The sequence below is a fragment of the Leopardus geoffroyi genome, chromosome D4 (assembly GCF_018350155.1).
Source record: "Leopardus geoffroyi isolate Oge1 chromosome D4, O.geoffroyi_Oge1_pat1.0, whole genome shotgun sequence".
In the NCBI taxonomy this organism is placed as follows: Eukaryota; Metazoa; Chordata; class Mammalia; order Carnivora; family Felidae; genus Leopardus; species Leopardus geoffroyi.
This window is the reverse complement of record NC_059342.1, coordinates 18,076,044-18,103,456: the sequence shown is the minus strand read 5'-3', so window position 1 is coordinate 18,103,456 and position 27,413 is coordinate 18,076,044. Positions and strand designations below refer to the sequence as shown.

Here is a 27,413-nt window from a genome sequence, read left to right as displayed (position 1 = left end):
TTTCTCAGACTTGTTTGATGACCTTGACAGATTTGAGGAGTACCGATCATGTATTTGACAAAATACGTCTCTTGGGATGTGTCGTGTTTTTCTCATGATCAGACTGGGGTTCTCGGGTGGAAAACCACAGCGGTAAGTGCCATTCTCATCACACCATATCAAGGGGATGCGCCCCCAGTGTGATATAACACTGTTGCTGTTGACCTGATCGCCTGGATGAGGGAATGCTTGTCCGGTATGTCCACGATCGAGTTCTGTCCCCTCCTCTCTTCCATACTGTGCTCTTGGAAGGAAGTCGCTATGTGCAGCCTACACTTATGGGGTGGGGGGTTATGGTCCACTTCCTGGAGGGAGGAGTGCTAAATAAGTTACTTGGAATTACTTATTTATTCAGCCCTTTATTTGTTTTGATCGATAGAAACTCGTGAATTTTTGTTTTATACTTTGGATTATAAACGAATACTATTTTAATTATTACTCAAATTGTTCCTACTTTGGCTCTTAGGAAGTCTTTCAGTTCTTCCCTGCGTCCCTTTGATATACCCCCAGCTCTGTGATGGTTTTTGTTTTTGTGTTTGGAGCATTTCCTTACTTTCCGCCGCTGCAAGATGCTGCAGGCCCCTCTTGTAGGTTTCCTGGCCAGTCCCAGAAACAGCCAGTTCTCCAGGGAGACTTGGTGTCTTTTTTCTTGGAGATTGGTATTAGAAATCAAGATCTGGACCCACTGTGTGCTTATTGCTAGTCAGGTGTCATTGCTTCTAGGCCCCCTCAGCTGATAGCTTGAAGCACTTGTTTCCTCCAACTTAAAAAAAAATTTTTTTTTTAAGTTACAGGATGGCTGAAAGCGCCCCTCCCTGAACCATTTGAAAATAAGTTGTAGACATCATGACATTTCATCCCTAAAGACTTTATCACCCATCTCCTAAACAAAACACCCGGTTCTATTTAGTACAACAAAATTGCCACATCTGAGGAAATATTAACTCAATATTATCCGATTATTTTCACATATTCTTAATTGTTCCCAAAATATTTTTTTAAAACTTTTAAAATCCAGTCTGTAATAAATATTTGCACATTTCCTTAGTTGTTTCATCTCTTTGGTCTCTGGATTAACCCCCTTTTTGTTTTGTTCTTTGTTGTTGTTCTACTGAATTTCGTTGTTTTTGTTTTTGTTTTTGTTTTTTTCCTTTAGGCGTGTGGGTCAGTTGTCTTATAGATATCCCACGTTCTAGATTTATCTTACAGTGAACTTCAGGCTAAATAAGGGTTTCTCAATCTCAGCATTAACATTTTAGATAAGATAATTCTTTGTTGTTGGGGGCAGCCCTGTATATTACAGAATGTTTTAAGGCCTCCTGAAGCTTTGCTCACCAGATTCAAATAACGATAGCCCAGTCATGACAACCAAAAATGTCTCAGAACTTTGGCAAATGTCCCTAGGGTCGTAGTCACCTCCGGTCGGGAATCATTGATCTAGACCCTTGTCAAGGATAGTAGGTAACGTTGTATACTTGTTCATGTGTCATATCAGGACACACATGGCATCATGTTGTATGGAATGTATAATACCAAGTGTAGTAGTTTAGTTACTACTTAGAGTGGAAATCAGGAAATCAACCGATTAAGCCACCCAGGCTCAAAGTTAAGTTGGTAGCCAGCAGACCCCCTCTTTGTAATGAACTATAGAAGTACTTTGAGTCCGTTCAGTGATCAGCTTTTCACCAAATGACTTTAGCATCCACTGAAGACTCTCTTTTGAGTCAGTACACTAAGGGATGTAAAATGATAAATTTCTATTTCTTCCCTTGTATATGTAGCAGCTGAAACTTCTGTAGAGAGCCTTCCCCTTTATTTTCCCTCCTTCTGCTTTTCTCTCTTCTTTAAATATCATTACTAATGCATGGATTATTTTTAATTAATTCAGTTGTGATTCTTTATCATCTATATGTTTGGATTATCAAATCATCCCAAATTGGCCAGTGGGAATCGTTCACACTGATTACCGTGTCATTTCCTAGGAACGTGTAAACCGCCTACACGATTCAAAGGAAAACTGGGTAAAAAAGACGTATCGAGAGGCGTTTCACTCCCATCTCCTTTACCTCTTTCTGCCTAGGTCACAATTTTCATTAGTTTTCTGCCGAGTCTCTGTGTATTTCTCATTCCAAAACAAGTAAACAATGTGTATAAACACACATGTGTATTTGATTTCACCATCCTTTCTAACCCAGAAGTTAGTATACTGTGTATGGTTTTATTTTTTAATTTTTCAGGTTTTTTGCCCCTTGCCTTCTACCTAACAGTATTTCAGGAAATCACTACCGGTTCGCAAAGATCTCCTTTGCCTTTTTTAGGGCTACACAGCCCTCCACTGTGTGTGTGTGCACCTTACTTTATTCAACCCGTCTTCCGTGAATGAGCCCTCAGGATGTTTGAAAGAGCTTACCACCACAGACAATGCCACAAAGAATAGCATCGTGAATGTGCTCTCTGGGATGTGTGTCCTCGGGAAATTCCAGAAGAGACGTCATAGGGTAAGGATAAATGCATATGTAAATGTGTTATCTATCCCTACATTTCCCTCGGTAGTGCTTGTACCATTCCGTCATTCCACCAGTAATAGAGAAGGATGTTTGTCTTCCCACAGCCGTGCCTGTGCAGTGCACCGTAAGCTTTTGAATTTTTGCCGCTCTGATGGGTGAGAGATGGTCTGTCGTGATACTTTTAATTTGCATTTCCCGTGCAATGTCTTCTTATGTGTAAGGGCCATTTGCTGAACATGATTTTTCAAACCTGGCTCCTTCTTCATTATTTCCTGGCTGTTACCTTAGATCCGGCTCCTGTTCCTTCATACTTGGATTTCTGGAATAATCTTCTAGCTGATTTCTCTGCCAAGTGCCATTCTCCCTTTCAATTTTCCTGAACACGGGCAACAGTTACCAAGTTCATCTTCTGAAAACACTTCTCCAAAACATTCTCTCTCTCTCTCTCTCTCTCTCTCTCCCTTTTAAAGAACTTTCAATTATTCCTTTTTCACCACAGAATAGCTTAAACTCATTAGTCCAGAATTCAAGATATGGTTTTCCACCACTTCTCTAAACTTCTTTTTGTTTGTTCTCCTATTTTTTTTTTTTTAATTTTTTTTTCAACGTTTATTTATTTTTGGGACAGAGAGAGACAGAGCATGAATGGGGGAGGGGCAGAGAGAGAGGGAGACACAGAATCGGAAACAGTCTCCAGGCTCCGAGCCATCAGCCCAGAGCCCGACGCGGGGCTCGAACTCACGGACCGCGAGATCGTGACCTGGCTGAAGTCGGACGCTTAACCGACTGCGCCACCCAGGCGCCCCTGTTCTCCTATATTTACTTAACAGTACTCCCCCCTTATCTGTGGGGTATATGTTCCAAGACCCCCGTGGATGCCTGAAACCACGGATAGAACCAAACACTATACATCCTATGTTTTTTTCCTAGATGTATATGCCTATGATAAAGTTTAGTTTACAAATTAGGCACAGTGAGTGGTTAACAACACCAACAATAAAATGGAATAATTATAACAATATATTGTAATAAAAGGTATGTGAATGTGGTCTCTCTCTCTCTCTCTCTCTCAAAAATATTTTATTGTACTGTTCTCCCTCTTCTTGTGATGATAAAATGCCACGGGATACGATGAAGGGAGGTGAATGACAAAGGCATCGTGACATAGCGTTAGGCTACAACTGACCTTCTGACAGTATGTCCAAAGGTGGATCATCTGCTTCTGGAACTCAGTTGACTGTGAAAAACTGAAACTGTGATGAGTGAATCCGTGGATAAAGGGAGACTAAACTGTATTCCCTCTGCAACACTGGTACTCTCGGTGTCCTAAAATCCCCAGCAAAAATTCTTCCCTCCAGACCTTTCTTCCTGCCGTTTTCCAGCTTGAAAGCCCCTCCGTAATGCTGCTCTGCCTTCTTATCTGTCTAAATTCCATGCAATTTCGAAGTGTTAGCCTCTCGGAAGCCTTGTTGACCACTTCAGCGCCCAGAGTTTCCCTCCTTCTCTAAATTCTTTTGCTGCAAATGCTTGTCCCCTCCTTTGGCACTTAATTTATATGAGCTTTATCTTTCTAAAAATGTTTATTATTTAAGAACAGTTGATATCCAAGGTTGTATTAGTTCAGGAGCACAGCCTAGTGATTTAACACTTCCGTACATTACACGATGTGTGATGGCAGAGGGTTAGTTACCATCTGTCACCGTACGATGTTATTACAATATTGTTGACGATATTCCCTGTGCTGTACTCTCTGTCTCTGTGACTTATTGGTTGTATAGCTGGACGTTTATGCTTCTTCATCCCCTTCACCTGTTTTTCCCACTCTCCACTCCCCTCCTCTTTGGCAACCAGCAAGTTGTTCTCTGTATGAGTCTGTTTCTGTTTTGCTTTCTAGATGCCACATACAAGTAAAATCATATGGTATTTGTCTGTCTCTATTATTTTTTCACTTAGTGCGGTACCCTCTAGGTCCGTCTATGTTGTCTCAAGTGACAAGAGCTCAGTTTTTTTATGGCCGAATAATCTTCCAGTGTGTGTGTGTGTGTGTACCACTTCTTCTTTGCCCACGCATCTACTGATGGACATGGGTTGCTTCCATATTTTGGTTATTGTAGATAATGCTGTAATAAACAGAGGGGTGCATGTATCTTTATAAATTAGGGTTTTCATCTTTTTCGGATAAATACTCAGTGTTGGAATTACTGGATCATATGGTAGTTCTGTTTGTAATTTTTTGAGGAAACACTCTACTGTTTTCCACAGTGGCTATACCAATGTATAGTCCTACGAACAGTGCACAAGGGTTCCTTTTTCTCCACATCTTCACGAATATTGTGGATTGTAGCCATTCTGACAGGTGTAAAGTGATATCTCATTGTAGTTTTGATATGCATATCGTTAATAATTAGCGATGTTGAGCATTGTTTCAGTATCTGTTTGCCGTCTGTATGTCTTCTTTAGAAAAATGTTTATTCATGTCCTCTGCCCGTTTTTTAATTGGATCGTTTGGATTTTTTTTTTTTTTTTGGTGTTGAGTTTTAGAAGTTCTTTATATATTTTGAATATTAACACTTTATTGGCTACGTATGATTTGCAAATATATTCTCCCATTCAGTAGGTTGCCTTTTTGTTTTGTTGATGGTTGCCTCTGCTGGGCAAAATGTTTTTTATTTTGGTGTAATGCCAACAGTTTATTTCTGTCTTTATTCCCCGTGCCTGAGGAGATCTATCCATAAATATTTTGCTAAGGCTAGTGCCAAAAAAGACTACTGCCTATATTCTCTTTTAGGAGTTTTATAGTTTCGGATCTTTAATCCCTTAAAAAATTTTTTAAATGTTTATTTATTTTTGAGAGAGAGAGTGAGAGAGAGTGGAGGAGGGGCAGAGAGAGAGGGAGACAGAATCCGAAGCAGGCTTCAGGCCCTGAGCTGTCAGCACTGAGCCTGATGTGGGGCTTGAACTCACGAATCACAAGATCATGACCTGAGCAGAAGTCGGACGCTTAACTGACTGAGCCACCCAGGTGCCCCTCTTGAATCCATTTTGAGTTTATTTTTGTGTATGGTGTAAGAAAGTGGTCCATTCTTTTGCATGTAGCTGTCCAGTTCTCCTAGCACCATTTGTTGAAGAGAATCTTCCCCATTGTACATTTTGCCTCCTTTGTCACAGATTAATTGACCATATAGGTGACAGTTTCTTTTTGGGTCCTCTATTCTGTTACGTTGATCTGTGTCTATTTTTGTACTTGTACCGTCTTGTTTTGATTATTATAGGTTTGTAGTATATCTTGAAATCAGGAAGCATGATACCTCCAGCTTTGTTTTTTCTCATGATTGCTTTGGCTATTTGTGTTCTTTTGTGGTTCTACACAAATTTTAGGATTATTTGTTTTAGTTTTATTAAAAATGCTATTGGTATTTTGGTAGGCATTGCACTGAATCAGTAAGTTATTTTGGGTAGTATGGGTGTTTTAACAATGTTAATTTCTCCAGTCCAAGAGCGTGAAATGTCTTTCCATTTTTTGTGTTGTCTTCATTTTATTTAGTCACTGTCTTATAGTTTTCAGAGTATAGGTCTTTCATCATTTTGATTAATTGATTCCTAGGTATTTAATTTTTTGCATTTGTAAATGAGATTGTTTTCTTAATTTATCTTTCTGCGACTTTGTTATTAGTGTACAGAAATGCAACATTTTTCTGTATATTGATTTTATATGCTACAAATGTACTGAATTCATTTATTCTATTAGTTTTTTTGATGGAGTCTTTAGAGTTTTGTATGTATAATATCATGTTGCCTACAAATAGTGACAGTGTTACTTCATTTCTGATTTGGATGCCTTTTATTTCTTTTTCTTGTCTGATTGCTGAGGCTAGGATCTCCAGTACTGTGTTGAATAAAAGTAATGAGAGTGGATATTTTTGTCTCGTTCCTGATCTTAGAGGAAAAGCTTTCAGTTTTCACCATTGAGTATAATACTAGCTATAAGTTTTTCATAGAAGACCTTTATAATGTTGAGGTATGTTCCCCCTACATCCGTTCTATCGAGAGGTTTAATCACGAATGGATGTTGAATTTTGTCAAATGCTTTTTCTGCATTTATTGAGATGATCATGTTTTTTAATCTTTCATTTTGTTAATATGTATCAAGTTGATTGATTTATGAATATTGAACTACTCTTGTATCCTCAGAATAAGTCCTAACTGATCATGGGGAATGATCCTTTGAAAATATTGTTGAGCTCAGCTTGCTATTATTTTGTTGAGGATTTTTATATCTATATTCATCAGGGATATTGGCCTGTAGTTTCCTTCCTTCCTTCCTTCCTTCCTTCCTTCCTTCCTTCCTTCCTTCCTCTCTTCTTTCCTCTCTCTCTCTCTCTCTCCCTTTCTTCTTCTTCTTCTTCTTCTTCTTCTTCTTCTTCTTCTTCTTTTTCTCCTTCTCCTTCTCCTCCTCCTCCTCCTCCTCCTCCTCCTCCTCCTCCTCCTCCTAGTGTCTTGTCTGGTTTTGTTATCAGGGTGATGCTGGCTTCATAGGATGAATTTGGAAGCATTCCTTCCTCTTCTATTTTTAGAACACTTTGATCCTATGACCTTTTTCTTTTATTACAAATACTTAAAAATTTTAAATTTGTGTATATTTTTCCCCAAGAGTAGGGACTAAAGCCATTTAAATGAGAAAAAATTAATGGCTTTTTATTACCTACTTCTAAGCCAAGATAAAGGCACGTTGACATCTATTTTATTGACAAGGTAAGGAAGTGAACAGATAGTAGCAATTTTGATTAAATTGATTAATAAGTCAGTGGTGTTGTAAGTATAGGCCCCAAATCTTATTTTATAATCAGGTGTCGCCTATTGCTATATCTCCAAATTAAAACAAAACCAAAAAAGGCACCTCAAAGCATCAAGTAAAAATGACTCCATTTACTTATTCTCTCAATTAATGAAGAAATATAATTTAGAAAACTTTGATTTATCTTAGTTACAATTTCCATTCAAGATACCAGCTAGGAAGAGAAAGAATTTTGCATCCAATCATTTTGGAACAAGAAGATATTATATAAAATGCTGTCTGTTTGTTTCCAGCCTAATAAAGAGGAGAAATCTAAGAGAGAACAGACTGGTGATTGCCAGAGGTAAAGGGTGAAGGATGTCCAAAGGAACAAAATTTTGCTTCTAAAATGAATAAATCCTGGGAATATAATGTGTAGCATGATGGCTATAGTTAATAATACTGCATTGTATATGTGAAAGGTGCTAAGACAGTAGATTATAAAAGTTCTCATCACAAGAAACAATAAGTCTGTAACTCTAAAGTGACAGATGTGAACTAGACTTATTGTGATGATCACGATGTCTATAAATATTGAATCATTACTTGAATCATTACACCTGAAACTAATGTAATTTTTGACGTCAGTTATATCTCAATAAAAAAGAAGAGAAATCTAACCCCATAATAATAAAAACACCCTCGTTCCATCCTAGAATAGCAAATTCAATATTTTCTTCAAAATACAACAGCCACTTTTTGGTCATGTTTCCTTTTCTCTCCTCTTTCTGGTAAGTCTTCGGAATGATAAACAACTCCACCCAGGAACTAGACAAGATTGGAGTCAATCTGGAATTTGAGTTCTTTTTCATTGGGTATAAAAAATCTTACTCTCTAGTTGCGCTAAATATCTGGAAAGGAATAAAAAGCTCAGAAAACAAATCCACTATTTCCAACAACTAATCATTACATGGTGTAGAGAAAATGTCTCAAAGTGACTGATTTCACTTTTCTCTAACTCTTCTAGAGGTTGTCTGACTCTGGTTCAAAGATGACTCTACATTATTAAAATGGAAGAAAGTCGAGTTTTCTCTAAAGGATGATATCCTGTCTCACAAGAAGAATCTGAGGAAAATCTATGGTACGTTATTCGTATCTTTTAAAATTTATATTTGCATTTTATTAAAATTATGAAATTTTATGGTTTACTAACCATGTCCTCTTCAGATCTCCCTAATGGTTCTAATATTTTATGAAAAGCTATTTATTTCTGCATTGTGTGATTTATTTTCCCTTCTTGGCCCATAAACAAAGTTTGAATAGAGAAAACATCATATCTAGATCCCTGGGTGTCTTGAGCCGCACATCTCCCCTCTAAGTTCCAGCAACTCTCAAATTCAAGTCAACAAATATTATACATTTATTATATCCTAGGCCCTGCTGCTAGTTCCTTTGGTAGCATAGTGTATAAGTCATTGAGCTTATTCTAAGTAGTTTAGTGTCGAGGCAGAAAAATGTGTATGCACCAAATATTACATAGATCAGCCGTAAAGAGTATTATCGTTGGTTTGCAAATAAGAGGAGGAAAGAAAAGAGAATGAACTCGTCTGCAGAGATCAACAGAGACCCCAGAAAGTGACAATTGACCTCGGCCAGGACAGTCTAAAAATACACAAAGTCCAACATATAGAAACTTTATACATTAAGAGAAATTTTCTAATTTGAAATGAGAAATTAGCACTTAGAATGTTCTAGTCACTCTCCTGTGATTCCCACTGAACAATGGAGCTCTCTCTATTCTGGCAGGTTGCCTTGTAAAAGACTTGGTTCAAGGTATGTCGCTTGTAACAGCCAGAGGGGGCCTTCTAGTGGGATCACAACCGTTGTCAGCTTTGAATTCCCAGTATTCCAGTGAGCCCTCAACACTGTAGACAAAGTTTCTTAAAGGAGTGAATGAACTAAGTATTTCAGTAGTACAGTGCGGAGGGAGTGAAACGTTCTAATTTATCTCTTCTTACAAGTTGATTCTTTCGGATTTTGAATCCCCAGATAGCCTAGGTCTGGTACAGATTTTATTTTTTCCCAGGGGCTACACTTGGTCCCCTCTGTAGCCAGATCAGCTAAGGGAAGAGTGGGCACAGCGTGTATCCTTAGTGATCATGGTTGTCATTGTTTCCAAGTTTTGAGATTTTACAGAGAGGGAGACACACACCCACACCCACCCACACACATACACACCCCTTTCTGTGATACACAAAGATGCTAGCTAGCATGGTCACGCAACATACAATAATAGCAAAGGTTGAAATGGAGACCACCAAAATTAGCTGGGATGCGAAACCTCATGAGACGATATGGTCTGAAGTAGGCAAAATGTGAAATCAAGACAGTCAAGACATTTATCCTGGCTCCCTGCAAGAAAGACCGCCTCCTATCACTTCACAAGGTATGCTGGAATTTGCTTATCTTTTCAACTTTAGTACTTTTATTACTTACGTTTAGGTCTATGTATGCTTCCCAGAAAATTAGCATTTTACCCTTAGATGGCTTATAAGCCTCTAAATGGAGCCCCTTCCTAAGTGTGATTTTCATTATTATGTTTTATTTTCCAAAGCATATGCCCCATTTCACAGTGGCAGGTAATGGCAGGATGGTATTCAAGGTCCTAAAAACTCTGTTTAGTAGTTACAGATATTATAGAAAATACATAATTTCCCTTTAAGGTGGAAAGAATCCATGACAGTCATCAGATAAATGCTAATTCATGTATAATATTTAAGAATTCAAGGACATCTATTAGGTAAAAACCAATAAAAATTCTACTTAATCCTGCCACAGTCTGACCCCTTGCAACCTCATGAGTGTTTGACGAAGCCTTGGCTTCACCAGGCACCTTATTAGAAACGTAATTCTCAGGCCCTACCTAGACCTGTGAATCAGAATTTGCATTTTAACAAATCCCCCATGGGATCTGTGTGCACATTAAAGTTTTAGAAGCAGACGTTAACCAATCATAGAGCTTCAGGGAAATTCCATGAATAGAAATTACTCCATCAATCTTTAATTTAGGTTGGGTTTCCTTTCAAAGATCTTCAGACCCAAATGTTAATTATTTTCAGTGACTTGACTAAGTTTACATTAAGATACATTCTTGGAATTTGGCGCCCTCCCTATATTTAATTTTACACCCAATCCAACGATTCTGTGTGGTGTAGACTCCCTCTCCTCCTTTCCACTGGAGAACCAGGTATGCATGGGGAGAAAGGGATCAGTGATTTGAATTAGGGAAGTATACGGAAGACTGACAACTGTTTGTCGTACGGTGGGGATTTTAACTCACTGTCACCATATTGCTTTCTTCTCAAAGGACTGCCTTAGGCTTCAACCAATAGAGTCATTCTGCAAAGGAAAATCCCTATACTCCTGACAAGTTTTTGTGAATCACATGCCAAGTGAGTTAGATTAATTAGGCATTTCTTTGCTTCAGTTCCTTTCTCCCACCATTGTTTCACTCCATATTTGTGACCTTAAGAAGCTAAGGAGAGGTCACGTCCTATGCAACTGGAAATATGGTTGCGGATGTCCCCCACTAGATAGGTAACAACCAGAGGAAAAGATGCCTTCCTTTCCTAAACTTGGGTTTCATTAAGATAAGTGACCTCTCCTTTGCCTCAAAAGGGAACATGTCTTGCAGTGACCCTGTCTCATGGGAGTGAGCCTGCTTAGTGGGCATTGATGGTGACATTGGTGATAACAATGAGGATGTGTGGCGAAAAAGAAAAAAAATGCTATATCAACTCTTTAGGCAAAAAAAACCAAGTGGCATACCCAAGTTGCATCCCAGGCATCCTTCTTCACAAGGCACACACTCTCCATAGTCTGGGTCTTGGACTTCACCTGTACAAGAAGAGGGAGAAACACGATTCACTTTAGTGCTGGAGAAACGTTAATTGCTGTGAAAATATATTGGTGTGTAGCTTATTTTCTGCCCCGTCTCTTTTCTCAGCGACAAAAAATTGTGATTCTTTTAGCTGTTTCTTTTAGTTTTTACCTCCAAATTTCTAAGTAACATGATTATGATGCTGCCTTGTGAGTTTATTCTTAGGCACTACCTGTAGTAGTAAAGAGTAGCTTTCTTTCGCCAATACTCCAACAAACACAGACATATGTTCCATCCTCCCAAGTTACAGATTTTGCTAGATTAATACTCAGCATTTATATTATGATTGTACTATTATTGTTCACGTTCTGATGACATTGAGGTTCTTTTTTTTTTAATTTTTTAGCATTTATTTATTTTTGAGAGACAGAGCATGAGCGGGGGAGGGGCAGAAAGAGAAGGAGACACAGAATCCGAAGAAGGCTCCAGGCTCTGAGCAGGCAGCACAGAGCCCCACGCTAACGCTGAGATCATGACCTGAGCTGAAGTCGGAGGCTTAACTGACTGAGCCAACCCAGCTGCCCCAACATTAAGGTTCTTGCACACCTTTTTGTTTTCTCTTGTGCTCATATCTGTCTGGCTTCTTTATTTGTTTTCTCAGTATCTGTTCGTGATGTGTCCTCAACTGTACCCTAAGTAGAAATCTTCCCGCTATCGCATTAGTATCTTTTTCACCATCGTCCTGAAGATTCCTTTCATCCTCCTCCTTTGGATGAATTTTCTGGACCTTATATTTTCTTATTTCTTGTCCTATTTTTTTGGTGGAATACACCCTCTACAAATCATTTTCCCAAGAAAGGATGGATGCATGGGAGGTAAAGTTTTCGAAAACTTGCACGATTGAAAATAACGTTTTTTTCTGCCCTCACACGTGACTCATGGCTTGACTGAATTTAGGCTTTAAAAGAGAAATACTTTCTTTTCTCAGAAGTTTAAAGTTTTTGTTCCATTTTTATGTTTCAGTTTCCAGGATTGTTGAGAAGTTCAATGCCATTCTGATAGCCAATCCTTTTTGTATGATCTCCTTTATTTTCCCCTAGAAGTTTTAAAGATTTTCCTTTTGCAGAAAAAAAAAAAATCTCAGATTTCCAGATTCTTACAATCATGTGTCTTGGTGTGTGTCCTTTTAAAATCCATTATGCTGAACATGCAGAGGGCTTGTTCAATCTGGAAATTCATGTCCTTCCGTTCTGGGATTTTTCAGAATTAGTTCTTTGTTAATGTTCTCTCTCCTGTTTCTGCTGTTTACTCTGAAAAACCTGTATTATTTTTTTTTCTTTCAAGTTTTTATTTAAATTCTCATTAGTTAACATGTAGTGTAATATTGGTTTCTGGAGTAGAATTTAGTGATTTGTCACTTACATCTAACACCCAGTGCTCATCACAACAAATGGTACCCTGAATGTCCATCACCCATCTAGCCCATCCGCCCCCCCTGCACCCCCAATCAACTCTCAGTTTGTTCTCTATCATTAAGAGTCTTTTACGGGAAAACCTATATTATTTGAATTCCTGGGTGATCCTTTAGCTTTCTTCCCTCTTCTCCCTTTTCTACTTTTACTTTTTCTTTTGGTTCTACTGTGTCAGTGACTTTAAAATTTTTATCTTTCTACCTCTCTTCTTCATTCTCATTCTCCCATAATTTTTTTTCAAAACAATTTCCAAGATCCTATTTTTATTTTCTGAATATTCTTTTTTTAAATGTACCTTTAAAATGATGTATACATTATAATTTGCTCTCTGTATATACTGCAAAGTGATCATCCCCCAAAATCTAGTTACCATCCGTCACCCTACAATTGGTCCCCTTCAGCCCTTCTCCCACCCCCATGCCCCCTTCCCTCTGTTAATACCAATCTGTTCTCTGCATCCCTGAGTTCGTTTGTTTTGTTTCTCAGATTCTACATATGAGTGAAATCATGTGGTATCTGTCTTTCTCCTGAGTTATTCCACTTAGCATAATATTCTCATGGTCCATCCGTATTGTAAATGGCAAGATTTCATTCTTTTAAAAAATGGATCGGGGCGCCTGGGTGGCACAGTCGGTTAAGCGTCCGACTTCAGCCAGGTCACAATCTCGCGGTCCGTGAGTTCGAGCCCCGCATCGGGCTCTGGGCTGATGGCTCAGAGCCTGGAGCCTGTTTCCGATTCTGTGTCTCCCTCTCTCTCTGCCCCTCCCCCGTTCATGCTCTGTCTCTCTCTGTCCCAAAAATAAATAAACGTTGAAAAAAAAATTAAAAAAAAAAATGAATCAACTTTATCCGTTCATCCCTTGATGAACATTTAGCTTGTTTCAGTTTCTTGGCTATTGTAAATAATGCTGTGATCGACATAGAGAGGCGTATGTCTTTTCAAGTTAGTGTTTTCATATTTTTTTCGGGTAAAAACCCAGTAGTGGAGTAGTGGGATCAAATGGTAGTTTTATTTTTAATTTTTTGAGGAACATGCATATGTTTTCCATAGTGACTATGTCAATTTACATTCCTGCCAACAGTGTATGAGAGTTCCCATTTCTCTACATTTTCTCCAACACTTGTTATTTCTTGTCTTTTTGATAATAGCCATTCTAACAGGTGTGAGGTCATATCTCATCGTGGCTTTGATTTGTGTTTCCCTAAAAATTAGTGATGCTGAACATCTTTTAATGTGCTCGTTGGCCATGAATAAAAGTATTTATTTTTTTTTAAATGATTTATTTATTTTTGAGAGAGCCCAAGTGGGGAAGGGGCAGGGATAGGGGGACAGAGGATCTGAAGTGGGCTATGTGCTGATAGCATTGAGCCCGATGTCGGGCCTGAACTCACGAACTGTGAGATCATGACCTGAGCCAAAGTTGAGGGCTCAACTGACTGAGCCACCCAGGCACCCCCATACTTTGTCTTTTTAAATCTGCCTTTCCAAATCCTTTTTTTTTTTTTTTTTTTTTTTAAGTTTTAAAGCCTGTATTACATTAGTAAACACAAGCAGAAAAGGAATGAGTGTCTTATTTATTCTACAAACATCTTGGAACTCTTTGCAGCATTAGACCAGGCAAAATTCTTACATAGAGCAGAGAAAGTCTGTAGCATTCTTAATGGAAAGGAAAAAAAAAAAAAAAAAAAACACTACAAGTCCTGTTTTCTAATTTCTGTCTTCCCATGTACGATAAGGGATTGGGCAATAGCAGTAACACATACGATTCATAGAACATTGAATATTTTCAAGTAGCTTTAGATAGGCTTATTTTCATTGGCTTCTCACAGGAACCATCGTGGTGCAATGCTCACCCCTTCACACATGAAGAAAACAAGGCATAGAAAAATTAGACTGATTTCGCACAGGGTCCCATACCTAGTAATTGGGAAGGAGAACATTGTCAGGACTTTTAGGTTCTTATCTGATTTTCTCTTCATTATATCATGCCCATGAACTCTCAATTCAAGATCAGTTTCTCTGTGATTAGTTGCATTCCTGTGTCTCTGGAATGTGTCTTGGGGAACCCAGAGAAAGGTGTGCGGAGGGAGAGAGAGGAGCAGTCATCACTGTCCCCACTGCACATATAGTCACATAAAGTCATCCCGGGTGCCAACATTAAAACCTGGAACACAATGCAGATCTCTGGGACGTCCAGGGTATAGCTCCTCATGCTACATCGTGGTGCCAGACAGTGGCTCAGAGCAGACTTACCTTGTCCACATGCCAACTTCTGGCAGGTATGGTTGGTGGGCTCTAGGAAGTAGCCTCCCGTGCATTGTATACAGATGTGTGCATTGTGGCAAAGCTCACAGTTGTCAGGGCAGGGAAGGCAGGTGTGCCCCTCAGCAGGGTAGTAGCCTGCTGGGCAGCTCTCCCAACACTCCCCCTGATACAGGAAGCGCTCCTGGCCATGCTTATCTGAACAGACAGAGGGGCAAGAAAAAGAAAGAAAATGTATGAAATTAACCAGGAAGCTAATATAACCCAAGATTTTTTTTTTTTTTTTTAAATGACGTAACTGAGTATTTTGGCTCCTCGGGGACCAGGAGTATATAAGAATTCATTTAATGAAAAGCTCAATATCTATATCCTTATAAGTAGAAGAGTTTTCATCGTGGGGAATAATTTTTCAACATTTTGTGTATTTGAGCCAATAGGGACTATTCCCTGGGATGTCACTGCAAAAGCAGAAACCATAGTCCGTGGATAACTATGAGTCAGAGTGTGTTTCATCTTCCCAAGGGCTCCTTTTGGTATCTGTGGAAGCTGTCAGACTTGGGGGCTATAGAGATCCTGTGACAATAAACAAATGCTTACCGATAGACCCATTTTTGGAAGAGGGAAGTCTTTTAGAAAGAGTCTGAATTCTGTTGTCAAAATCACATGCTTGTGTTAACTGTCTAAAGTCTGAATTTTTGCAGAGGTACCAACTCCTATGAAGACAGTGTATTAAAGCGCTAGACCAAGCACAGCTTTTTGGCTCCTTGAATGGATTTTTGAAAGTCCTGAGCTTCTGACAACATTGGAGTCTACATGGAAAAAATAACCGTACGTCTAGTATAAGACTATGGGAATTTGGTTTGGGAGGGAATAGAAAATTCAAACCAATTATAAACTCACAGTTAACAAAAAAATCATTATAAGTGTGTGTGTGTGTGTATATATATATATATATATATATATGACAAAATTAATATAGATGCTCCTAGAGGTCTCCTGCCCTCACCCTACTGGAGTCTTTGTTTATGCTGAGTGTGTTTAGGGTATCGATCTTCTCTGAATCACGTCTCCCATATGCTCCTGCCTCTGCAGAACGGCTGACTTGTGTTACCCAAAATAGCCAGAGTCGGGTGTTCACTTGTGATCTACCACATGAAGATCCAGAACCATTGACCTTCAAGGTGCGAGGCTGCTGAAATCTGTGGGTGAAGATAGTGCTAACTCCATGTTGCACATGCAACAGAATCTTAACATCAGTATAATGGATTGGACCACGTGAAATTGCAAACATTCAACTATTTTTGTGTCCGTACACTTGGCACTTTCAAATGATCTAACGTCATGTTTTGTCCTTAATTAAATCCCTAGTTCAAATCCAACTTAAAAATCACGCCCTTGGATCCTGGGCTCTTCTCTGTTTGTGATTTCATGCCAGGAGTCTGCTGGTTCCCATGGGGCAAAGAAGATAAAGAAAACTGCCATAGGGGTGGTGCACACAAGTTGCTGGCCTCTACAACTTTGAGTGGGGGGAACGTTATCCTTTAAGGGAAGGAGAATGTTTGGGAGGATATGATGTGCATTTGGTGATTCTACAGCTACACGTCAAAACGGAGCACAAACCCCCGATCTGGCGGAACATGGACCCTTGAGACCACAAAAGGGTCAACCTTCCAAGCCATGTTCTTCTCAGACACATTATGAAGCCCTAGCAAACCCCATGTCCAGCAAGATTCATTCAGAAAACATCCTGTTTTTCGGAGGGCCGAACTTCTCAGATATAGGTAGGAAGATTTGAAGAGAACAGTGAAAAGTATGGTATTGGCACAAAAACAGACACATAGGCCAATGGAATAGAATAGAGAACCCAGAATTGGACCCAAAAATGTATGGCCAACTCATCTTTGACAAAACAGGAAAGAGTATCCAATGGAAAAAAGATAGTCTCTTTAGCAAATGGTGCCGGGAGAACTGGACAGCAACATGCAGAAGAATGAACCTGGACCATTTTCTGACACCATACACAAAAATAAACTCAAAATGAATGAAAGACCTAAATGTGAGACAGGAAGCCGTCAAAACCCTAGAGGAGAAAACAGGCAACAACCTCTTTGACCTCAGCTACAGCCATTTCTTACTCGACACATCTCCAAAGGCAAGGGAATTCAAAGCAAAAATGAACTATTGGGACCCCATCAAGATAAAAAGCTTCTGCACTGCAAAGGAAACAATCAACGAAACTAAAAGGCAACTGACGGAATGGAAAAAGATATTTGCAAATGACATATCAGATAAAGGGTTAGTATCCAAATCTGTAAAGAACTTACCAAACTCCACACCCGAAAAACAAATAATCCAGTGAAGAAATGGACAGAAGACATGAGTAGACACTTTTCCAAAGAAGACATCCAGATGGTCAACAGACACATGAAAAGATGCTCAACATCACTCACCATCAGGGAAATACAAATCAAAACTACAATGAGATACCACCTCACACCTGTCAGGATGACTAAAATTAACAACACAAGAGACAACAGGTGTTGGAGAGGACGTGGAGAAAGGGGAACCCTCTGGCACTGTTGGTGGGAATGCAAACTGCTGCAGCTGCTCTGGAAAAGAGTGGGGAGGATCCTCACAAAATTAAAAATAAAACTACCCTATGACCCAGCAATAGCACTCCTAGGAATTTACCCAAGGGATACAGGAGTGCTGATGCAGAGGGGCACTTGTACCCCAGTGTTTACAGCAGCGCTTTCAACAATAGCCCAATTAGGGAAAGAGCCTAAATGTCCATCAACTGATGAATGGATCAAAAAAGATGTGGTTTATATATATGATGGAATACTACTTGGCAATGAGAAAGAAGGAAATCCTGCCATTTGCCGCAACGTGGATGGAACTGGAAAGTATTGCGCTGAGTGAAATAAGTCAGTCAGAGAAAGACAGATACCGTATGTTTTCACTCATATGTGGATCCTGAGAAACTTAACAGAAGTCCATGGGGGAAAGGAAGGGGAAAAACGAGGTACAAGCAGAGAGGGAGGCAAACCACGAGGCTCTTAAATACAGAGAACAAACTGAGGGTGGACGGGGGGTGGGGGGAGAGGAAAAATGGGTGATGGGCATTGAAAGAGGCCACTTGCTGGGATGAGCACTGGGTGTTGTATGGAAGCCACTCTGACAATAAATTATATTTTAAAAAATGAAGAGAACAGTGAGAAGCTCCTCCCTCTTCCATCGGCAATTGCTATACGTTCCCTACATCCTCACGCGACATCCCCCCTGGATCCAGAGGCTTGGCGACAGCCGGGCATATAATGAATTCTAAATACGTATTTGTTGAATGAATGAATGAATGAATGAGTGGCTAAGTGCATGAATATTTAGCAGTAGCCCTACTTTACATACCGAGCTGGATCAGCAACCTAAAACTAAAAAGTAACGATGATGGGCTCAGATATCAGAAGTGATGTTCTCTCATCCCATTTGTATTGTTCAGACATGGCTTTATTATTTGAACCACTTTGGGTATTACAATTTGAGTTTAAAAAACAGACTTGGATGGTCTTGGGATTTAAAGTGCATGGACCCTGTAAAGGAGTTCACATAGATGCCTGGATCCTGGGCAGCTCTCCTCACAGGTTTGGTCCAGGGTTGCACCAAGATTTGCTCACATTTCTAATAGCCTGGGTCGTATGGCAGCTCATTTAGCCCTGGCTGATAATTTGGATATCCCGTTGATCTAAATACCATGCATAAATGGTTGGCTACTTGCCCAGAGTCTCAGAATTTAAATTATTGTGATGATATATAAGAGAAGCTGGTTCTAACAGTAGAAGGGGGGATATTTTTGCTGGGTGCTACACCTCATGTGATCATATGAAACAAGATATAAAGTGCGAGAAACTCTGAGAGGGGTTCCGATTGGCTTTCGTTTACACGTGAGAGCAATTCGCTATTTCCGGAGCATCTCTTCCGGCTAAATTTCGTCACAAGAGAAGATAGACTAATGTGAAGATACCACATGTCTTCGGGAAGAAAGGAAGGTTGAAGGCGGAAGGCAAGAGGGGGAAAAAGGGTTGCGGGAAAGGATGAAAGAAAGGCCGAGGGACCCTGAAAATAAACCGTGTGGAGTCCACTTCAACGTGTTTCTTACTGTAGCTGCTGGGGTTGGGGGGGTCGATTTTAGCTTTGCGTTGGTTCGGTTTGGTAGAGAACAAATCTGGAAAAGAACTTAGAGTGAATCTTCACCAACAGAGCGGAGCTGGCGGTTGGCACCTCCAAAAGGATTCAGACCTAAATTCTTAACAGCGTTACAATTGCACAAAGGTGAGATTTCTCCAGACTGATGGGAAACGCTGATGGTGTGTGGGTGGGACTCCCTAGTCAGAAGGTTTCAGGCTTTTATTAAAGCCTGCGGATACGGAACTGCGTCTGTCCAATCATCCCTTGTTGTTAGCACTGTTTCACCTGCTGACTGTGCTAATACAAGTATGAGGGACACCGTGCTCTTAAGAGGAGAGAACCCTGCTAATCAGAGCTTGCTCAACAGTACCCTCTCCAGCAAGCCTTTTCTGCTGGCTCATAGCTGAAAGTGATGCTTCTTCTCTGACTTGTGGTAGGATGCCTTCCTTCGTTTGGTCTTTAATATATTCTCGTTTTACAATACCTAACCACAACCCCCTCTGTTAGAGCGTCCACTCCTTGAGGGCAGGCGTCATACAGCCATTTAGTGCATTTTCCACGGCAGCTCTGTGTAGCAACCTGTACGTGCGAGAGTTACGGTGCAATTTTGTGAAGACGGGGAGTAAATTGACTTTTAGACAAAAAATGCGGAGGAGACATCAAAGCGTTTTATGTGTGGATTGGCCCGCATAATTACGGGATGCTGCAAACATTTCAGACATTTGTTCAGTATTCAAGTGAATCCTTAATTTTGTACTATGCGTGAAGATTTAGTAGGTTTCAAGTGTGCAAGGGATTTTGGATGCCGTCTTGTCTATGTGTCCCCTCTCCTTTGCTTTTCTTTTCTCTTTTCTTTCCTTCTCTTTTCTCTTCTCTTCTCTTCTCTTCTCTTCTCTTCTCTTCTCTTCTCTTCTCTTCTCTTTCTTCTCTTCTCTTCTCTTCTCTTCTCTTCTCTTCTCTCTTCTCTTCCTTTCCTTTCCTTTCCTTTCCTTTTCTTTTCTTTTCTTTTCTTTCTTTTCTTCTTTTTTTCTTTTACAAACAAGGAGAGACTTAAAGAGGTGTAGAGACTGGTTTAATATCTTCTAGTTCATCAGTAACCAAGCAGGAAGTAGGTCCCCTCGTGGCTGGTTCTGGCATTCTTTCTCCTGAACCATTGATTCAGTTAAATTGTGGGCCTTCCACCTGCTGAATGCTCTCCTCGCAGTGGAGCTGGTGCTCAGTTAGATGCTGTCCGCTCCTCTTATAGGACATAGAGCTTTACGGACAAGACAGATATCAAGTTTGAGGACACCTGTAAAGGGGTTCAGTGGAGGCTCTCAGGATGCACGTATGGAGCGGTCCCAACCGAGACAGGAGATTGGGGCAGCCCTCATGGAGGGAATGAAGTTGACACAGAGACCTAAAAAGTAAACAGAGGCCAGGCAGACAGCGAGTGGGGAACATCTCCAGTGAAGCGGTTTTGCATCTAGAGAAATTCACGTGCCCACAGGAGGAAGTAGGTGCAAATAATAAGAGTGGTAACAGTAGCAGTAAGGGTAGTAGTTAATATTTACTGAGTACTTTTCATGTGACCAGCCTGGTTTTAAGTGATTTGGTATTTTATCTCATTTAATCTCATTTCATTTTCATAATAACCTTAAAAGTAGAAACCCTTTATCACCCTCTTCGAGGTGAGGAAGGACACAGAAGGAGCAGCCTCGCGAGAAAATTTGACATAGATCCATTTTGTTTACGTAAGAAACGCAAAAAAAAAAAAACAAAAAAAACAAAATTAACTTGCACCAAGAAATGCATTGTCGCCCATTTTCCTGCAAATGCATGCTGCTCGCGATTTGTTCATCATTTTTCTTGGCTTTATCACAAGCAAGAATAAAGATGAATCATTCTTTTTTCCCCGGGACAAAACAAAAACAGAAGCAAGAACGAAAGCCCGGGTGGTTCTTTGAAAGTTTTCAATATTTAAAAAAAGTTTATTTATTTTGAGAGAGAGGAGGAGTGGGAGGGGCAGAGAAGGAGGGATAGAGAATCTCAAGCAGGCCCCACGCAGGCAGCGCGGAGCCCTACGCGGGGCTTGAACACGCGAACTGTGAGATCATGACCTGAGCAGAAGCCAAAAGTCAGACGCTTAACTGACTGAACCACCCAGGTGCCCCTGAAATTTACCAATTCTTAAACACGGCTTAAATGTTAAAAGTATCATGGGAGTCAAATAAAATATGAACCTGACTCATGTGAGGTCAACATTGGGGGCAGGCGTATGAGGGGAGTCAAGGGTCAACCTGCAGAGGACCTTTGAGATCACGGAGTATAATCCAGTGACAGCAGAGACGTAGACTTTTTAAGGTGGGACACAAAAAGTTCTATTTTTGTGTTGAAACCATTCCTTTGTTTCTACAGTAGGGCTCTAACAACTTCTAAATGGCATAGCTCAGGGCTGAAGAGACCCTAACACAGCGTCTATTTCAATATTTCTCTTAAAGACTGAGTCCATCTTCCTTAACATCCTAGCTTTTCACTTTGACCTCAGGAAATCTTAGCTTCACTGTCTCATGTCTAACATCATGTCTGCATGACCTTTCTTTCCCCTTCTCCAGAAAGACACCTCTTAGCTTCTCTCTCATCTCCTTGGGGGCAGTGGGTCTGTGTCTACAATAATGTGAACTCGTTTCCCGGCGAGAAGCAGAAGCTTCAAGGTCATACACACTCTCCAGTGAACGCCCGCCTAATAACCCCTTGTCCCCGGAGATGAGGCTTCTGAGTCAAACCAAATTATGGCCAGTGGGAGAACAGGTTTGAAGAAAGGAAGAAGAGAAGAGCGGGATTTCCTCACCTACTCCACAGGAAGTGCAGTTGGAAGGCTCATTTCCTTGGCATTCTTGGCAGGTGTAATGGCACCAATGGCATTGGTTCTGAAATTCAAATTTCCCTGAGGGACATTTGAAAACGCAGCGGCCATTGTCAAAAATCCTAGGGAAAGAGCAGATTTCAGAGTGTGTAAGGGTGACTTTCTGGAATGGCTGTAAGTGTGAGGACATGTGGTGTTCACGTTTCACTGCACAGACTTGGTTTCATCGTTCCAGAAACAAGGGCGAATGCCTGGGACTGATCATCTTAGAACATGTGGAATATTAGTCATGTACCCATCCTTGGCCCAGGGTTTGGACCCAACAGCAGGCATGCCAGAAACTGGCTCAGGATGCAACTGTGATTCTGGTTCCAAACAAGCTAACCAGTGCCTGCAGGGATTAAACCCATACTGTGGGGCCCGGCCAAACATAGTCAACAATCAGATGGAGGTCTTTAAACTTTCAAGACATTAAATAGGCCTCTGGATCCAGAGGCCTTGGAGAAAATATTATTCCTTTAGTTATCAGCATGCCCACACTTTACAAGGGAGATGTCAACATCAAGGGCCCTCAAAGGGTAGAACGAAACACTGTCCCGTAGCTTACATGCTACTTATAAACTTGGCCTATGCACATGGCAAGTGATCAATGAACTGATTTTGAGGGTCATTTTTGCAGGCACTTCTTGATGTATCAAGTACCATTTTTTTTTTTTAATTTTGTTTGCAAACACCTACAAGGACCCCCCAGATGGGATAGCGTGTGGGCTTATAAAACCTTTGACTTTATACACATACAATCCATATCACAGTATTTTCATCGTTTTGCTTCTTTTCTTCCTTTGCAAAGTAATTCCAAGAGCAAATGTGGTTAAGTAAGTGGTAGCCAAGAATTTGGCTCTTTCAGATACAAAATGTTCCCCAAGGGCTAGAGTCAGGTAATATGGATAGATGGAGTGAGCTGTAGGGCTCCACCCCCAGAGTTTCTAATTCAGTCGTCTTTGGGGGAGGGAGCTGAGAATTTGTGGTTTTTCAATTCCTGGGTGGTGCTCATGCTGCTGGTCTAGGGAGACATTTTGAGAGCCACTGTTTTCCCTTCAGCAGAAGCATGAGAGAGAATGGAGTACTGTGGAATCTGTTAAATGATTCCTAAGTAACACCGGTGGTGCCCAATTGGGTCCGTTAGAGCTTCCTTCCGGTAGTCGTTACTGTATCCCTTGTGAGGTGAACTGAGCCTGTAGCGCGCCTGTTTCCCCCGAGGGTATGACGTTGGCATCCAGGCCTGAGAGAGTGGAGGGCCTGTCAGCAAAGGTAAGGCTTCTTTCTCTCTCTACCACCTCCTTCCACCCAAGCTGGATGTATCATGGAAGGTGTAGGCCCGGGGTGCCCTGGCTTGGCTGAATCCCACCATTTCCATAGCTAGAGGCAGCCCTGAACTGGAAATGGGCATTTCGGTCACGGGTTGGGAGGAAGTTGGAGCAGGAGCAAGGCGACCTGACCTAGCGTGTTGCTTGCGCTCTTCCAATGTGTCGCCCCGAAAGCCCGTGTCATTTGCATGTGTTGGCAACAATGGGAAAGCCACCTGGTTCTCGCGTTCTCCGCCTTTCAGGTTCTGGTCACCATCCCCAGTGCTACTGGAGTGAGCCATCCTTTTGGCCACTGCAGAGCCTGGAGTCCCAGCCCTAAACAGACACGTATGCACATCTGTTCGTCCGTGTCGAAACAGATGCCCTGCACCGTGGTGTATAATGAGAAAGCTGTGCTCCCAGCCCAGACTTTAGTTGACGGCACTAATGCGAACTGGGAATATCCCAGCCCCACCCTGGCTCTGGTTTCTGAGCTAGAAGATTTTTCAAGGGATAATTTGGATGGGACTATCTAAAAAAAAAAAAAAAAAAAAAAAAAAAACCCAAAAAACCTCCCTTTATGAAAAACTGCGTAAGAGCTTTCTGAGGTTTTTAAACAAGGAAGCTGCTAGATGCTGTCCTGGAAGGGAGAATGGGGACATTTATTTGTGAGGATTCATCCCCCCCCCTCCCCCCGCTAAACTCAGTTGAAAAAGGGATGAAAAGTATATCATCATCTTTGTCTTTTATAGAAAGAGATGACGGATTTGTTTAGGGGGAAATCATTTCTCTTGGGAGAGGTGATCTAATACTCTCCATGATGGGAACCATTTAGAAGCATCCAGAACGTGGGGGTGGTGGGCTGGAGAGCGAAGCCGATGGTGTAATACTTCTGTGTTTATGTATGGAGGAGGCTGCATTTCTTACTTGAGTACTTGATTTTCAGGAAATGCCAAGCACATAATTGTGCTTTGAAATACCTGCTTTCATATCGACCCTAAGGAAAGCACAGGCGATATACACAGTTTGTTGTTGTTGTAGTTTTAATATAAGAACGTGATTCTTTTTAGAGATCTAAAAAGAGAAGGAAAACCGTCATGCTTAGGTAAAGGCACTGAATTACATCATCCCCTCCATCCCCCATCCTCGTCAAGGAAAATTGCTAAGGAGCTTGAGAAAAGTACCATTTTAAGTGGCACAGATTTTTTCCACTGACAGCAACAAATCTTCCCTAATGGAGGAGAATAGATACCCCGCTCTGGGCTCCATGGGGCTGATGACAATTTCCTTTAAAGCCAACTCAGGCCATCTCTAGGACGGCCAGTCATCCAATCTGTGGATTTCTGAGAGAGTCAGGCCAGCTAATCCCTGCAGGGGAGGCATTTCTTCTCCCAAGTCACACATGTTCTTAGCCTTTTCGTAAGCAGTGAACCATTTCAGACTTATGGAAAGGAAGGACTTGGCAAAACCGAGTGCTAAAGAGTTGGGCAGAGGTAATGTTCTCAATATTGGCGCTAAATTTTCTAGACATCCAAGTGTGTGTGTCGTGTGTGTGTGCACACGCGCGTGTGCGTGTGATGGGATTGGCACAGAAGAGCTGGAACGTCAGGGTTAGCTGACCCTCTCTGCTGGTTATTGGTTTGGCCTAAATAAGCTATCACAAGGGCCCTTAGTATAATTGCTTGGTTCTTTAATGTTAAAGCAATGAAATCTGGCCAAAAAAGTCTTTCTTTACCCCTGCATGCAGTGAAACAGGTCAAACAAAACATTTGAGGGTGGGTCAGAACAGAAGTAACTTTTAATACTTTTAATGAGTTCATCGGGTCTATAACTCCTTCAGTTCTGGGTTGGGCAACCAGCTCGGGCCATCAAGATCATGGCCTTGCAAGGGTAAGCATGTTGTCGCAAGTGCCGAAGGGGGCACTCGCTTCCTGCAAATTTTCAGTGGTCTCTAAGATGCTAAACCCAAGAGTTTCTGGAAATGTAAAGAGAGAACTAGAATATGAAGAGAGGGCTTCCTAAAGTTTGATTTCCTAAAGTTGGAAGTTATTTGAACTTCAGGATTACATTATTTTTTAAAAATGTGTCAAGGGAAAATGTAAACATACTTAAAATAAGTATACATACAGGACGTAACAGTACCCTTCCCCCTGTATTCACCTCGCAATTTCAGTACATGGCCAATATTTATATTCCCATCAATTTACTTCCCTCCCATATTATTCTGAAGCGAACCCATATTTAAATATTAACACTCCTCTCCTAGATAAAAACTCCTTTAGGGATGATCTTTTCTCTACCAGGACTAGAGCGATCCCAAAGCTTAAGGCGAGGAAGAAACTCCGACAAACCCACTGTCCTGATTATTCTGTTTGTCTCCTTACCCCTAACGCTTGCCTCAGATCCATTTTTTGTCATTCTCTGTCCTGCTGTGTCCTGTGCCCACTGGAAACTGCCTTCCCGAGCTCTTTACCTGAGCTACCTGTAAGTATTCGTCGACCTTGCACCTAACTCAGAGCTGGACGTAAAGCAGGTGCTCCAGACCACCTTGAATGGATCTGATTCCACTCAGGGAAATGCTTTGGAAAAGACTGAAGAAAAATACTTTGCTGCCCAAATAAGTCAACACCATCATCTTTCAAAATAGTTGTTTTGTTTTTTGTTTTTTTTTTTTTTTTCTCTTCATCCTTGTTCTAGGAAAATGCAGGTGAACAAGAGTCAGGTAGTTCATTGCCAAGACATGCTGCCCTTTCTTGCACATATTTGCCAGTTATTTTCCTCAAGGAAGAGAAATGAGCAAAACGGAGTGCTCAGGGAGATGAGCAAAATATTCTTCCTGGGGAACAAGATGTCCTTGAGAGGACACCTTAATTCAAGATCCACGCACACGCTTTTCTTCCTCCAAGAGCTAAATCGTGGGCTGCTTAAGACAGTTACACTACCCCAATGGCCGTGGAGCTGTATCTCCTTTCGTGTACCAGTGGGTTTCAGTTTTTTAAATGGCTAGTTATGGTCGTAGAGTTTTTTTCTCACTTTTGATGAGCCTCAGACAGTCATGACTCCCGCAGTATATCCTGGACGATGGTAGCTGCCTTAGTAAACGAATGCTAGTAAGTTCCCTTAGTTCAAAGATGTTCAAACATGGAGTGGAATTTGACTGTTGATGCGGTAAGGAGTTAGGAGAAACAGGATGCGTATTCAGAATGATGTCTCTACCTAAGAGTATGTCTTGAAACTGCTTTAAGGCAAACCCAGTATTTCGAGGCATAGATATCTTGAAGAGACCTTTGGAAAATGTCACCGCAGTTAGCACTGAAAGTTCTTAAAGCGGTTCTTGTGTGCCTGTTCCCTTTCCTCCCTCCATCTCTGCCTTCCTTCTTTCTCCTCCTGAGGGAGCTATTTGGAAAGCCAAGCCCATGATGTTGATTACCCACTTTATCAAATTCGATTCAAGGCACATGTCTTGAATTGTTACTATGTGTTGATCACTGTGGGGGAAGAGGGAGACTAACCCACGCGATTCCCTCTCAGGATATTCTAGTCCTGAGGACAAATGAAATGCAATGGCGGTTGTCCAAAACAGAGGGAATGTCCATCCTAGGGATTCACCTGATGCTGGAACAGCCTCGTCATACTGGTCTGGAGAGACTGCTTCCTACGTATTTAGCAGATTCATTCGAACATTCAGTCGGCCAAAATATGAAGTGCTCCACTCAGAGGAGTGTTGACCAAAAATCCAACAGGCTTCCAACTCTCTCCACTAGAAATTCCCAGTGGATTAGCAGAGATCCTCGTCCCATTCCAATACTTGTTATTTCCCCATCCATTCAGCTACCAAACATTTATCGAGTGCCTACTGTTTTCCTTGCACTGTGATAGGTGATCTGGAGATACAAAGGTGAGTATTTCAAGGGACTTATGGAAATACAGCCCATCTATAGAGATACCGAGACTTGTAACAATGTTTTCAAATGTCACCGGTGCTCTTATAGAAGTTTATACAGAGCACAGGAAAACGTAAAGAGGGGAGAAGGTTAATTCTGCGAAGAGGTCAAAATACCTTTGTAGAATAATTCACCCTTGAACTGACTCTAGAAAAATG

General features: G+C 41.0%; 1 protein-coding gene across 2 annotated transcripts in view; it reads right to left on the bottom strand.

Moving 5' to 3' along the window:
• The window catches only part of PCSK5 (proprotein convertase subtilisin/kexin type 5), a 460,872-nt gene that overhangs the window by 77,962 nt on the left and 355,497 nt on the right, over positions 1-27,413 (bottom strand). For both annotated transcript variants that reach the window (XM_045468528.1, XM_045468529.1), the window contains exons 22-24: positions 21,951-22,087; positions 14,927-15,133; positions 11,149-11,217 (exon numbers count right to left, since the gene is read on the bottom strand). In XM_045468528.1, coding sequence (XP_045324484.1) covers positions 11,149-11,217; positions 14,927-15,133; positions 21,951-22,087 — 413 coding nt within the window. The remainder of the gene's footprint in view (positions 1-11,148; positions 11,218-14,926; positions 15,134-21,950; positions 22,088-27,413) is intronic.